Raw genomic sequence first — 15210 nt, 5'->3', positions numbered from 1 at the left:
TCCTGTGTGTTTTCAGGAAGCTGCAACCAAGGATGTTCTGCTCCCTTCTATGTCATTTAATGCACAGGTGAAGTTGCAAGTACTGGACAGCCTGAGATGTCTTGAACCAGGAAGATCACTCCAATCTGGTTCGCCATAACACTGGCAGGTATTTGTGTCATTGCTGTTTTCTAGTTAAGGGTGAATGTACATTGCTTTTCTCAGTAGCTCTGTGTTCTCACCAGCCAGAAAACATGAAATAGTAGCCGAAAGAAGTGTGTTTGGTTTGTTGTTTATTTCCTTCAGCTCCACATGGGTCATGTGTTGTGCCATTCTTTGCAAAGAGAGCATAATATGCTGCATTTAAATAAAGCATAGTGACAGATTCGGACTCTTCAAGGAAGAAGGTGAAGTCTTAATTCCCAACTGACTGTGAGAGGGCCTTGTGTTTTGGCCTTTTGCAGCCTCCAGCTGTGATACATGTGCAAATTGCCCATACTTGCTGCAGGTGTGCAGTACAGGTGCTGTCTCTGAAGCATTACAGCTTGTTCAGCATATATGCAGGAGGTTGGGTCCCTGTCTGTCTTGGAGTGGCCCAGGGAAAGAGGCAGCTGGGAGCAGCAGCTGATGGAACAATCTACGCAGCTTGCTCACAGTTGCTCTCTTTCCCAAGGGCCCCTTAAACATAGACTGAGTAAACTGTCTCCAGCAAGACAGTGAGCTCCTAGCCTCCACCTCAACAGGTGAGGGTGAGGCCCTCAACTCCCTTGTCCTGTGCAGGAAGTACCCCATCCTGCAAGGAGAAGTCTTGGGAACCCGGGAGCATGGAGCGGCCTGCTGCTGCCTGGACAGTTCCTTTCACCTGCAGCCTGCTCTCAGGGGACACTTGGAAAAACAGGGCAGTCATAACTGGGCTGTGGGCCAGGTGAGTTTTCTGGTAAGGTGTACTGGCCCAGGGAGTGGGGTTTTGTTAGTGCTGCAAGTCACTTCAAACCTGGCCATTAGACGTCACTGCCAACACCAGAACAGGTCCTTGGGATTGTGTACATAGGTGGACCCAGACATTAAGGAAATAAATGTCCATCTCTTTATATTAAAAAATCCCATGCAGAAGAAGAGGGCAAAGAAGACAGAATTTGGGATTTGTCTTGTCTTTAGGCAGCCATCATCCTCGTAGCAGGAGAAAGCTTTTTTCTTTGAGCATTACCTTTACTCTCTTGGGAAAGCTAGGGAAGCATCTGTCCAGCGTGAGAATAAAATGTCATATGAGACTTGTAAAGCAGGAATAAAATTACTCCCTCCTTTCACTTCAACTTTCTCTCCTGTGTCTAGCCTGACTCCAAGTTGCCTTATGCAGGACTCCGCAATCTATGGCATGCAGGTCAGAGGCACAGTACCAGCTTGGCCTGTTTGTTGATGCAATGTTACAGTCAAGAGCAGTGACTCCCTGGACCCCAGGCTCAGCAAGGGGCATCCATCCAGCATTCGGCCTCTAATTTATGTTTTTGTTTTCCTGTGCAGCCCATCTGTCCTCTGAAGGCTGCTGCGTCCTGCCTCCCATTTCATTGCCTCCTTTTATCATACCTAGCAGTCGCTATGGTAAGCGCCAGGTAGCTCAAGGGTAGAACATGTCCCTCCATTGCAGAAGCCAATCTCTCCTGGCATGAAGGCATTTGAATAAATACTGCAATTACCTGTTTCTGAAGGTGGCACTTTGGAATGCACGTGGAGAAAAGTTTGGGGTTTTTTTTGTGTTTTGTGGGGTTTTTGTTTGTTTGTTTGTTTGTTTTAAAAAAAGCTTTTATAGCATATGTGTCCCTGCAAACAAAAGCAGTAAGAACTGATGGGAAATAGTCAGGATGGAAATGAAGGTTTCCAGAAACTACCTTGGACAAAATCTTCTTCCCTCCTTCTCTCTGGTGTCTAAAGCTAGTTGAAAATAAATTGTGTGGTCTCCTGTCCATGATATCTCAGCAGGTTCCCAGCAATAGCTAGCACCATTAGCAATTTCTAAAACAAACTCTTGTCTGTGTACTCTCCTCAGACATACTAGTTCAGTATAGTCGGCTTTGAGCTGTTTTATCTTCTGTGATACAGTCCGATTAGGAATTTAAGCCTCTACAAGCAATTTTTGTAATATCTGTATCACCTTGGGTTGAGAACTCATGCTTCTGAAGAGTTTTTGTGGCTCCCGCACTGGACTGCATGAAAGCTTCTGGGTAACCTAGCTCCTGAGATGGGTGAGGATGTGGCTCAGCAGGGACCACAGATGCAGCCTGGGGGGTGTTCCGCATGCCCAGCCAGGTACTACTACTCGTTGTCACTGGCCAGTCCTATGCACTGCTCCCGGAATTGCTTCTTCCTTCATCTCAGCTGTGTATCTATAGCTCCTGGCCATGGAAATAGATAGTGTTTGTGTGAAGCATCCAAAATGCAGGTCTCCTGCTACGCTGGTTCATGTACTCCCTCCCAGTGGCTCAGACCTTCAGTCTCTAATACTGCAAACAGCTGATAGCTTCAGTGAGGCTCTTTGCAAAGTAGAGGTGATGTAGGATGAGAACATCCTTAGACTTCTTCTGGAAAGGATTTGGCAGTCTGATTAGAAAAGAAGTCTCAGCTCGATGTCAGCTTTGCAACACTCGATTCAGAGCAGATTAAATGTTTTAAAGACCCCTAGGCGAAAGAGGTGCCTTTCTCAGCTTAGCCACAAATCTACTTCCAAACTGCAATCTTATGCTTTGTTGAAAAGGGTTTTTTAGAGGTAAGTTTTTTTGGATCAATTCAGACAGAACCTTGAAGAACGCGTGCTGTTGCTAACCCAAAGAGGGCACTGTGTGCACGTAAAACACAAATGTGCTCTCCACGTGCAACACCATCACCTGCCCCAAAAATCACTGATAACTTTGTTCAGTTGCAGCTTTTCTTAGTTACGTGAATGACCTGGGGGCTTTAAGACGTTTGAATTACTAGGTTTGGAAAGTACTTGGAATCTTAAAATCTTTGGTCTTGCGTGTTGTGTCCAGCGCTGCTGCAGATACTATATGGGCTCTAACAAGTCACCCTTAAGCAAAGGTGAACATAAGGAAAGGCAAATACTCCCCAGAAGTACATCTTGGAAAATAAAACCCATTAGGGGTTTTCTTTTAAAACAAAAACTTCAGTGTGACCACTGCTTTTCAAAAACTTTGGAGATTGTGTTTCTATAGTCAGGAAAATTTTGTTGTAACCTGCAAACTGAAGTGTACTTATAGGCTTAAAATGGTTTAAGAACAGGAGGTGGCTGGTGAGACTGGGCTTGATCAAAACTTCCAGATCAAAAAACAAGTTTGGATTCAAAAAGACAGCTGTCCTTATGAGTAGACTTGTAAGCTTTGTCCCCTAGTCTTTGATCTTAGAATTTCATTTGTCTGTTCTAATCTCAAGAAATATGCTGGATTTTAAACAGATCACCACAGCTGCCTGCCCCCCCCCCCCCCCCCCCCTTCTCTGCAGTTAGAAGAATGCAAATATTGTCAAGTTCAAAACCTCTATGTGCTACAAAACTACCTGGGTACCTCTAATAATGAGAGTCATATATTATCCCATTTTTCTCCCACGGTCGCTTAAATGTCTTCAGCTGTCTGACTGCTTTTTCTGTTACTGGCGCATCCCCACTGCTTGGGTATGAATCAAGCTCCACACCTCAGCTAGGCAGATTCCTGTCAAATTCATCCTGTCTCTGAAGACTCAAGTTCTGTTGTTCTTTGTATGGAGAGCTGGGAGTCTCACTCCCCAGCTGTAAGCCCTGAACTGCACAGTGATAGTTAAGGCCAGAGTAAATGTGGCATCAGGGAGAGCGAGATGTTTGTTCTGTCGGTGCAGGCTCAGATATTCTCCTGAGTGTTTTGGTCTGGCAGTGTCATTGCAGCATGACACTCACCAGGGTTCCTGTGCTTCACAGCTCTGAGGTCCTGAACCTCCAGTGGTTTGGTGGGAGTGTTATTGCAGTGAAGAAAGGAGAGAAACCAGGCCTGCTTACAGCACAGGAAATCTGGCTAAACAGAAGATGATTATAAAACTCCTCCTCTCCTCCCTGCCCTGCATTAGGCTTGGATAGACTATGAAATTTTGCTAATGTCTCACCTGGAAATCAACATGGGGAGAAAAAGCAAGTGAAGTTAGTGTTTTCATGCTTGTTTGAAGACAAGCCTCAAAGTTATAGGTCTTGGAATGCCCTTTGCCTGTGTAAAATAGAATATGGTCACCACTTCACTGTCCACACTCCTTCCCTCGCCTTCCCCTACCAGCAGCAGTTACCTTGTGGAAGATGTTCAGGTGGCCCATGTGGATTGTACAGACTGTTCCTTAATTCTCACTTGAGTGTGGTTGCATTGTGCATGTGTGCTATGTCTGGGGAAAGGCCCTCTCAAAAAAGCTTTCTTCTGGCTTTTCCCCCCTGCAATTCTCTAGAGAATAGAAGAGGTTTACTGTCACTTTTTATTGGTAGGAAGAGTCTGCACTTCTGTGACCTGAAGTTTTTACTCAAAAAGTTTCTGGCTTTCAAAATTTGGGAGAGGACAAGGTTCTCTGCATTCGTTTGAAACACTTGGCTGTGTTTCACTTCCATCATATGAATGCAGAAGCTGGCTGATGGGCATTAAGCCTGCATTGTATGCCCTATACTTGCAGCTGGTGGGCAAGAGTGGGCTCTTTCAGGGCTCTTTCAGATCAGCTGTTTTGCTGGTGTGCAGATGCCTTCAACAATTAAGATTAATTCAATCAGACTGATGTAGTTCAGGGTATGCTAATGAGCAGCAGGTTAACCCTGAGCACCTGTGATGACGGAAGGAGTGCCTGCACTGCTAGATCTGTTTCTTGCTCTGTGCAGTCAGCAGTAGGGTCTCTGTGCTGCCCAGCTCCTGTGGGTGAGTAACTCCTCTCATGGCAGGGGGCCTTGGTGTGCAGGGCAGGGGGAACTGAAAGCGCTGGCTCACAGTGGTGCAGAGGCGCTTCCTTGCCTCTTGGATTGGGTGGCTCTGTTTTTAAGAGCCTGAATCTGTAGATGTCAGATTCTGTTTCTATGACAGCGGAATGCAGAGGGCTTTGGAGGGTGGAGCAGGGAGAGAGGAAGCCAGAGCCTGCCCCAAACTGTGCTCTGCTCTAAAGAGCTGAGCTGCTGCAGCCATCTTTTCCCCAAATCCCCCCTGCCAGACTCCATGGCTCAGTGCTTCTGCTGCTGCCATGTTTGCCTGTGTTTCCCATTAGAGGAGGATAAAGCTGTCATTCTGATAAGCAGCAAAATTGACAAATATTGAGGGAGAAGAGTCTGCAGGAGCTGAAAGTGCTGCTTCTTGGTGAGATGCACTGGGGGAAGGATGCTGGTTTTCTGTTGAGTGACAGCCAGGCAGAGGTGGGATGGAGGAGAATCAAGAGGGACCATGGGGTAGCAGATGTGATAGAGGAAGTCCCCCAAAGTACCAGTTGGAAGTACCTGGTGGGAGCATGTGTGCTTGACTGCATGTGACGAGAGCCATTGGCTGACTAGTGTCAGAAATGCTGTTCTGGATGCTGAGGTGGTTCTCCCAGCTTCACCATTGTGCAGCCTTGAGCAAGTCTATGCCTCTGTTGCCTTTACCCACGTTTTCTTAGCATCTTCACAGTGAGGACTGATTCTACTGCATGCATATACAGGACCTTGCATGGGAGGATCATCATCACCAAGGCATTTGGCCACTACTGTAATATGCAGCACTGAAACATCTCTGATTTTATGGGTCACCAGTGAGCTAATGCCTACATCTTTCACTCTTGTTTTCCAGTACAACCAGACACAAAAAATCTCTTGAATCTTTGGGTATAATTTCTTTCCTGACACACCAAAATTGGGGTTGACTCTGTGGGGTTTGTGCCTCAGTAACAGTGGTTGGATGTTATCACAAGCTATGGGGTCTTATGGGAAGAGAAGGGTGGTGATATGGTTAAAGCATGGGGACAGGAGTAGTACTCCCAGTTCTGTTTCCTTTATTGCTACAGATTGACTTTACCCTTTTATGGACTGGCAGAGATCTGAGATACAATTGCGTATTACAGTAGTGCCTTACAGCCTAGGCACAAGACCTTGCTGTGCAAGGTGTTGTTGTCATCTTGTTTACAGTGAGGGTCAGTGTTCTGGCTGTCCACATTGTCTGTGGCTTGAACCAGGACTAAAGCCTTTGCTTCTAAGCTGGTTGGTGCAGCTGACTTGTGTCCAAGCTTCTTGGGGGTATTGCCTTTTGGAATGGACTGGTTGTATCCACGTGGTACAGCAGTAGGCCTAGATCTCTTCTACACCCTGTGTTACCCGTAGTCAGAGAACACACAGGGCTTTGACTCTGGTAGTATTTTTTTTTCTTCTGTTGAAATCTGCAAGAGAGAATGAAACAGTGGTGTCATAGCCTGATAGGATGCTGTATTTACACTGTGACATCCAGTGGCGTGAGTGTATGCCTCCTTTGGGAGATGCTGTAAAGATGCATGTGAAGGGGAGGCAACTGAAGGCATGAAGCTTGTTGGACAACTCAACAATGGATACAGGCAGAGAAAGTCAAGTTTGGTGCTATCTGCCTCCACATTATCTGCCTGGGAATGCACTTACCTCTTTGCTGGAGGAACCTAGTCATCTGACTCCAGAAGAGAACTGGAAACGAGCTAGCATGTACACTGTGGAGGATGAGGAGAACATGGCTTGAAAATGAGCCAAACGTATGATGTAGACATGTGGCGCAACCCAGCGGGTCAAAAGGACAGACTGCTTCCTTGTACTGTGGCTCCCTGCAGTTTTCTGTCCAAACTGGAGTGGATAGCTCAGGGCTCTTATATTCCCACTGTTCAGGATGTGCTGCAGAGCCAAATGCCTACTACAGCTGGCAACAAGGAATACTACTTCTCAGGGCAGAATGGGATGTTAAGGTGAAGATCCTGTAAAGCAGTCAGCCCTTTGTGTGTGGCAAGTGCATGGGATTCCCTTTCTCCCAAACAACTGCCCTGCACCCTGCCTCTTCTGTCTCTATCGTGTCTCTTGTCCTTGGGCTGTCTTTCTTGGCTGCCTCTCCCTTCCCCAGGGGCAAATAAGGCAGCACCTGCCATAGTATCCTCTGCTTCTGCTTGGACTGGGGAAGTGCTGTGGTTATCAAGAGGAAGAGCCTTTGCACGTCTTGTGCCTTCTCTTGTTCAAAATGCTGGCTGCATCTTGAATTTCAGGTAGTTGAATTCCAGCTGGCTCTGGTGTTCTTCCTGTCCTCTGCCCAAGAGGTGGCTTGATAAGGCTGCTGCTCACTTGCTCTTGGCAGGCTACGAGTGCATTTGGGATTACATTTAGTAACTCACTTGATATCTGGTAACCTGTTGAGATGTGGCAGCACAGTCCTTGGGGGCTCTGTGTCCATGATTCCTGTCAAAGCCATAGTCCCAGGCACTGCCTTCCCAAAGGGGAAAACATCATGCCCTTGTCTCTGGCTGACCCTCCATCCTGGCAGGATCATGGATGTGGGTGGGCAGAAGTCAGAGAAGAGGAAATGGATCTGCTGATTTGAGAGTGTGATTGCTTTCATCTATCTGGCCTCTCTCAGTGAATGTGCCTGCTGCCTGGAAGCCAACAGCAAAGGAGCCGAGAAGCTCGCAGGCTGTGCCGGGACATGCTGGCGAAGGAGCTCATCTGATGGTCCAGGCAGGTGACTGAGCGTCAGTGAGGAGTGCAGGCTGTCTCTGCCATCACCGCTCTGCAGCGGGGCTGTGGAGTTCGGCGTAGTGCTCTTGGAGGTTGGTGAGCTGGATGTCTGCCCGAGAGGGACAGCAGTCTCTGCATGCACAGCCCTCACTGCAGAACAGGGTGGTGGAGACCCTGGCTCTGCTTGGGGCTGCCCTGGTTCTGGAGCACACCAGAAATCCTCTTTCTGAGCAAAACAAACCTCCTGAAGAATGTGATTGCTGCCTGAGACATGGCCCAGTATTTTACTTCCTTCTGTGGTAACGGGCTCCTCCAGGCAGCTGCGTGGCTGGAGCAACAAAATGCATGTCATTTACGTGAGCTGCTGCTCCCCTGGGTGTCTGACAACCTGATTGAGCTGGAGGCAACGGAATGCTTGGCACAGGCGCGTGACACAGCTTGTCTTGCAGAGCACTCAGGTACTGCATGGGCTAGAGCCTCACCTGTGTTCCTGCATTGGCTGTGCTCTGCGGGCAGGCTGCCCTGTGATGAGATGGGCTAATTCTGCCCCCACGCAACACCGGTGGGCATGAGCTGCAAGTGCTCACATACGCCCGAGGACACCTTGTGCTCAGTGTCCCCTCCCCTGTGTAGTTCTTTCCTACCTGCTCACACTGCAGTGTATGGGGTGAAGACAATCTCCTGCCAGGAGATGACTGATTACCACCTTTTTCAGTTTTGCCTGAGCACTCCACAGTGGGGAGAGGAGGCCAAGAGGCTTCCCCTGCCCTGAAAACCAGGCTTGACACCTGTTCTGAGGGTTTAGGTGGGACAGAAAATGGAGGCCACTGGTTAGGGTAGAAACTTCCAGCTTGGGATTCAGCTGTTCGAGCAGTGACTTTCTTCTGAGCTGTTCAGGACTGGGGCCAGCGGCAAAGAGAAATCCAAATCACAGAAGGAAAAAGGCTCTCAAATGCAGATGCAATTTATTGTTTTTATGTATTCTTACAGTGCTGGAGCTACAGCAAGAGGGCAGAAAGGAGGCACCAGGTTTCAGAGGTAGGGGACAGCAGCAGCAGTTAGGCAGGAGCTGAAAGTGTCCTCCTTGGAGCTGGGGCAACCCTCTAACCCCAGGGCCTGGGCAAAGGAGATCGAGGCATCTGGTGTCACAAATGCAAGGGGCAGGGAGGAGGCTGCTCTTTGGATTCCCCCGATCTAATTGTACTGTCTTCCCCAAAGGGCGGCAGACATCCCAACAGCTACTGTCATCTCACTCAAGGCTGTCCTGCTGCTTCCTTTCTAGAGCTGTAGCCACAAGCAACTTGACAAAGGGGTAAATCAGAGCAGCAAAGTGTGGGAGCATGCACTGTGTAAATGGGCACTCCCTCACTTGCACAGGGAGCAAACACAGTCGAGGTGCAATCTCTGTGCCAAGCCCCCTGCTGCCATAGTTTGGCTTTTCCAGACAGAAGTCCTTGCCATGTCCATGAGGATCACTGGGGGATGTTTCCCAGGGAGAAAGGAAGAAAAAGCAGGCAAGCATGGGGCCCTGAAGCATGAGGTTTCCAGGGCAGCAGCTGGGGTGAGAGTAGGGTCATGCTGACTTCATGACACTGTTGACCCAGGCAAGGTAAGGAGCAATGTGTGTGTAGAAACCGGGCCAATTGTTATGCCTATAGGAGAAGATGCCGTAGGCTTTGTTGTTGCAGACGAGTGGATCCCCAGCATCACCCTGTAAAATGGAGGAGGAGAGAGATCAGTGTTGATTTATGCGGGGTCCTCAGGAAAAGGGTGCATTTGCAAAGAACAGGGAGGCTGCAAATATCAGAACAGAGCTCCCCTAGGAGAAGCTTGGACTTGCGATAGATGTGGATAGCTCTGGGTCCAGAAGAGACCATTGCCAGTCTGGGACCCAGCACAGGACCCAGCAGAACTACAGCTGGGCAAACACTGAAGGTTAAAGTATTGCTTAATTTCTGCCTTTCTGCTGGCTGCAGAGCACAACAAAATGCACTCAGACCAGCTATGAGATGTAGGGCAAACCCTTCTTCAGCCAAGCAGTTGTCCTGTTGCAAACTCCTAGGTCCTCCGCTGTGGGAAGACAAGGATCCCTTTGTCACTTCACCCAGGGCTGAGCACAAGCATGATGCCTGCAGTCAGCAGGAATGCTGCTGATCCTCTGAGGGTCTGATCCTTGGAGATTAAGACCCAGGGCACCTCTTGTGCCAGGACAGCAAGAGAGAGGGATGCTGGTGAGGAAGCATGGACTGATGGGGGGGAGGGTGAAGGGGGGAGTGAGGTGACAACAAAAAGCAATTTTAGACAGCACCTTTTCAGTGTTTTTTTAGCCCAGATTAGGTTTGTGCCCAGCACCTGGCTAAAACCTCCCCCGCAGCCTTATACTCCCTAAGTCAGAGACTGACCTTTTCAGGTACTCCAGCAGATCCACTGCGGCCACAAATCAAGTTGTCAGCAAGTCCAGGGTAGTGGTTGAGGCAGTCCCTTTGTTTGATGATGGTGATGGTGGCTTCGCGTAATGTGGCAGCGGGTGTTTTGTAGCCCCAGCCGGCTATGCTGCACGCAGTCCCACCAGGGACTTTTGATTTTTCAAAGGCAATGGTCCTAACATAGCTGTTGCTGGTGGCATTGCCTTTCAGCTGGGCAAGGGGACAGAAAATACAGAAATAAGTGCTTGGTCTGTAAATGCTTTGTGACAAAGGCTGTCCCCTCCTGCTCCAGGGTTACAGCTCAGCTCTGCATGTTGGGCAGATGGGACCATGCAGGTGCTCCAGGCAGGTAGTTACCTTCAGCAAGAGGATGTCATTTCCCTTCTTAGGATTCATGAAGTCTGGATGGCAGTGATATTCTTGGACTTCGAATGTTTGCCAGCTTTCCTCTCTCCTCTGGATTGTGTGGGCTCCAAGGATGACGGTCAGAGGTTTGTGTCTGGTAAAATCAAGCACAGTGTATGTCATTAGCTTTCTCCTGTCTTCCCTGTTAACACTGAGGCGCACCTCCCAGGGGCATGGCCAAGGGAGAGTGGCTGGGCTTTAAAGAAGAATGGTGGGAGCAAGAAGCTCTGCCAGTTAAGCTACCAGCCAAGAGGCAGAGCAAGTTTCCATCTGACAGACTGGAGCTCTGCAAGGGTTACTTTACCTCTAGATCTTGAGCTGAGCGGATTTGGTCCAATGCTGCTGCTGTGTACTAAGATATGTGGACTGTGGGTCCAGGCTTTGTAGGCACCAAGGAGAGATTTCTAAATCAGGACCCTGCTCTGGGCCAATGTACCTTTACTGGCCTCTACATCACCTGCAGAAGGAGCTGCCTTAGGAAAACCAGGAGGGACCCTCGGTACGGGTAGGAGTTCTTTCCAATCTAGCAGGCAGGACTTCAGTGTCCGGGCTCCTGGGTTCTGCTGATCCTCCTTTCTGCTGCTCAGATATGGGGACTGGCCCTGAGGCTGGGTTACTGGCACTGGGGCAGAGCTGTCAGCCCTGAGGAGCATAATAGCTACACCCAGAGTCATGCACATCTAGAAAAGCCCTCTTGCCTGTCCATGCCCCAGTTTCTCCAGCTGGAGGGATGGAAGAGAGCTGGGGAAGCAGCTTGCTCATAAGAGATCATTCATTCTGATAACAGTCTTGGAGGTCTTTGGTGGCAGAAAGGGCAAAGCCTGACACCAGCAATCCCTGCTATGCCAGCAGGTCAGTGACAGCAAGGGAGGAAGCCGGTCTGATTTCTCATTGTTGATGTCTGGGAAGAATAAAATGAGTTGTGGAGGGGGAATAAAAAAAAAAAATAAAGGTAAGTATCTCAGTGTGGGCTGGGGAGGGACGTGGGGAAGAATGGCTCAAGGGAGAGCTGCAGACACACCCCTGCTGTTTCACTGCTAGTCCCCACAGCCTTGCCCTGTCCTAGCAGTGCAGCCTGCAACCCCTGCTAGGGAAAGAGCTTGGCCACAGCCATGAAGGAATTGACTCAAACTGTTAGACCTCCATCTAGGAGATGTTACCCAGATCATGGCAGTGCAACAATCTCGTCACGCCACATGCTGTACAAACATAGCAAAAACTTACACGAAGCACTGAGCTGCTGTCATCACCCAGTTCGGGGCCACTAGGAAGCCTCCGCAGAAATGGTTGTTCTTTCCTTGCAGATAGGCCACGTAGGGTATGGAGTGGGTTTTGGCTTCACCTCCTCTATCCATCCGATTCCAGGAATAATCTGCAACGGACGGGACTCAGGATGAGGGGATTGGAGGACACAGGGCACAGGATGCGCTGTCTGGGACTCTTCCTTGCCAGCCCTCTCCTTGCCTCCAGGCCGCTCTACTTACTGGCTGTAGCCGGGGGGCAGGTCACCAGCAGGAGGGAGAGCAGGAGTTTCTGCAGGTGCTTCATCGCAGCGTTCTGTGCTTCAGTGGATCCCTTGGAGGTGAGGCTGCAGCTGGGGTCTCTTCCTGCTCCCAGCAAGGTTTTATAGCCTGAGACTAGACTCCAGGAAACCACAGAAGTCAGACTCATCTGATTAATCTATCTGCAAATTGCATGCCTCAGCGATCTGAGAGGGGAATTCAGTCAGCCTTAGCCTTGGGCATCAATCCACCTTCATCTTGGGCCTGATCTGGGGTATCTGACATCCTTTTAAACTCAGAGCCAATTTTAATCCATTGCCTTTGAGCTGGAAGCTGTAGGGAGCATACCCATCCTCATCGCTTTGCCTGCCGGCGTGGTCTTCTCTTGCAGCTTGTATTTGTTGTGCACTTGCAAACTCTCTTGATTTTTATCATGAGCCCTGCAAGAACAAGATTTCTTTCAATTGCAAAAGTTCCAAAGACCATGCAGTGGCAGCTGAGGACCCTCCTGCTCTTTCTCAGTAGTTGTTGTCCTGGGTAATAGAGCAGAATTGGTGTGAGTGCATTTATAACACCACACTGGTCATGGCTATGAGGGCAAGAAGTTGTTATGGCAGCTTTGTAAGCATGGCCCACAGCAGTGTGACTGCTGCTGTTACCACGAGGTCTCTGTTCTGCACCAGCTGCTGACTTAGGGCTCTGCTTTGAACAGCAAAAGACGCCTTTTTAAGTGTTTCTTTCCAGATGTAATTGTTCACCATTAAACTGGTGAGTTTGCTGTCTCTTACCAGCCAGTGTGAGAGAAGACAGGAGGACACTTCCTTGACCTTGGGTCAGGGGATCACTTTGCCTCTGATGTGTTGAGGGTGGATGGAGGCAGGGATGCAGGTTTGGGATTCTGCCCCTTCACTGGCTAGAGATAACCTGATGACCCAGGGATCTGGTGTCACAAATGTGAGGGGCATTTGTGACACCAGAGGAGACCATGTCTCCCTGAAGCTGGTCTTGTTCTGCTGGGAAGGGTCATGTCCAAGCACATCACAGCTAGCACTGCCCCAACCCTGGCAGGCAGTGATTTTTAAATGCCAAACAAGTGCCAGGTGCCTTTCTGCAGTGCATGGTGGGCATCTGCCTTCCCTGGACCAGGCCCTGCAGCAGCTGCCCCTCCTCCTTCTCCAGCCCATGGGGAGAGGGACCACGCTGGAGGAAGGCCTGGTGGCGTATCACTGAACACACACTTTCCCCATCCCTGGCCCCTAGGGTGTCCCCTTGTCTCCCCGCTGGCACCAGTGCACAGGCTGCAGGGAAAGGTGGAAGATGGGCATGTCTGTGCACTCACCCCAGCAGTGGTTCCTTCCTTCGGCTGTGACGAAATGTGGCTGATACGTCCCTGCTGCCCTCACTGACTGCCGGTAAATTTGCTTTCCTATCTTCCCCCAGTGACACAAGGCAAACCCCATTTTTAAGCTAAAAGCTGCCATTATCGTGCAAAGACTGCGTGACAAAGATTTGTACTACACAGATAAGCAGTTGCATCCTCTTTACTTGCAGATTTCCTAGCTGATACCAGCTGTTAGCAGAAGCCCAAACCAAGGACCCTTCTCAGTTTCCCCAGGGTGGCATGGGTGCTGAAGGGGATGTAGTTTCCCCTCGTCCCAGGCAAGAACAGGGAGAACATAAGAGCAGACATCCAGGGCCAGACTGCAGGCCATCTCCTTCTGACAGACGTGGCTAGTGGGAACCTTGGAAAGACAGGGCAAACATCCTGTTCCCTTGAATTGCATGCAGTTTCTGAGTTTCTGTATGTTTAAAATTCTCTGCTGGGTTTCCCTGCCGCAAACCAGTCTGGTCTCCTCTTGAACTTGCACAGACATCTGTCATCCTGCACCAGGGAGTTCTGCAGCTCAGTTATTTACCAATGCACTGTCTCTGCCCCTTGACGTCTCCTCCAGGAAAGTGTCTAGCACTCTCCTCATGGCATAGGAGAGACTCTCGTCTCCTATCTGTATACGAGAGATGCTGTCAGAAACTAGCTGGAACAAAGGAGACTAGGGCTCAGGGTTTAGACAAGTTTCTTTAAACTCAGTGCAGGCCATGGAAGTAGGGGCTGGTGCAAGTTATTCAGACTCTAGCGGAGAGGCTGTCTGAAAATGGTACTAAAGCATCCTTTGTGGGGAGAAGCTTGCCTGTGAGTATCACCCGGCTGAGGGAAGAGTTGTAAACCCTTTTGGTTTTGTGCTACTTCTAGAACAGTCTCTGCTTGTGCTGTACTGCTGGGGCTGGGCTTGCCTTCCTGAGAGGGACAGAAATGTGCCAACACACTCCAAGGCAGACAGCTATCAGCTAGGACTCGCCCTTGCCTTCTCCAGGGGAAAAGTCAGGCTCTCCTGCTATAGTTAGCATGGGATAAAAGGAGAGAATTGGCATGGGGTCAGGCCCTTTTGTGAACCCAGGTCCTTCATCCACCCTTTCAGTACAATCCTTTCGGAGACTATCAACTTCTCTACCCAGGACATCATGTTGCTGTTCAGGAGATGGAAGACTGTGACTACTGGAGGATGGCAGAGGCAAAGACTGAAAGCACTAGTGTGCAACAGCTGGGACTTTGAGTATGTCTCCTCTCTGGGATCCTAAAGTCCTGTCCCTGGGATCTCAGCCACCACCTGTCCTATGGCCAAGGCAGGGCAGAAACAGCACAGTCCACAAAAAGTCCAGCTCCCTTCACCTGCTGGAGCCTCTTACAGCTGACAGCTGAAAAGATTAGCCTGGTTTCCCCTGTGACCCAGCGTGCTCTCGGCTGCCCTATGTGCCACAATGCAACATCATCCAGGTGAGAGGCCCCTGCAGAGGGGACAGTCATTACTTTGCAGGGAATGGCAGCTTTCGACCCCTGGTACCTGCTGAAACAGCACATCCTGGCTGTCAGCTGCTCCCAGGCAGGTGGTGACATTGCTGAAGTTAGCGGATGGAGTGTGTGCACACCGCTTTTCCTAGCCCATTTCTACCTGCGCAGTGTCTCTTCTTGCAACACACTCATTCCCATGACTCCAGGAAGGTCAGCTGTAGCTCTTGTTCTCCAAGTCTGCCAGCAATTCAGTGGATGCAGAGCTATGACTGCCTCTGTCCGAACAGGCTGACCTCTCACTTTCACCAGCTAGACCCTCCCTTCTCCCTGGGGCAAGGTACAAGAAAGACAATGTATGCTGGGAAATGC

At 49.7% G+C, this 15210-nt stretch overlaps 1 protein-coding gene across 1 annotated transcript; it reads right to left on the bottom strand.

The window, feature by feature from the left end:
• Positions 1 to 8651: 8651 nt before the first annotated feature.
• On the bottom strand, positions 8652 to 12181 carry LOC142035365 (granzyme E-like). The gene is made up of 5 exons (XM_075037433.1): positions 11979 to 12181; positions 11719 to 11866; positions 10447 to 10588; positions 10066 to 10299; positions 8652 to 9374 (listed from the first exon to the last, which is right to left on the bottom strand). Exons 1-5 carry the CDS (start codon positions 12163 to 12165, stop codon positions 9237 to 9239), a joined length of 849 nt encoding a protein of 282 aa, XP_074893534.1. The 5' UTR covers positions 12166 to 12181; the 3' UTR covers positions 8652 to 9236.
• Positions 12182 to 15210: the final 3029 nt, after the last annotated feature.

The sequence above is a fragment of the Buteo buteo genome, chromosome 10 (genome assembly GCF_964188355.1).
Source record: "Buteo buteo chromosome 10, bButBut1.hap1.1, whole genome shotgun sequence".
NCBI lineage: Eukaryota > Metazoa > Chordata > Aves > Accipitriformes > Accipitridae > Buteo > Buteo buteo.
The sequence above is the reverse complement of the archived record's forward strand: the minus strand, read 5'-3'. Positions and strand labels throughout refer to the sequence as shown.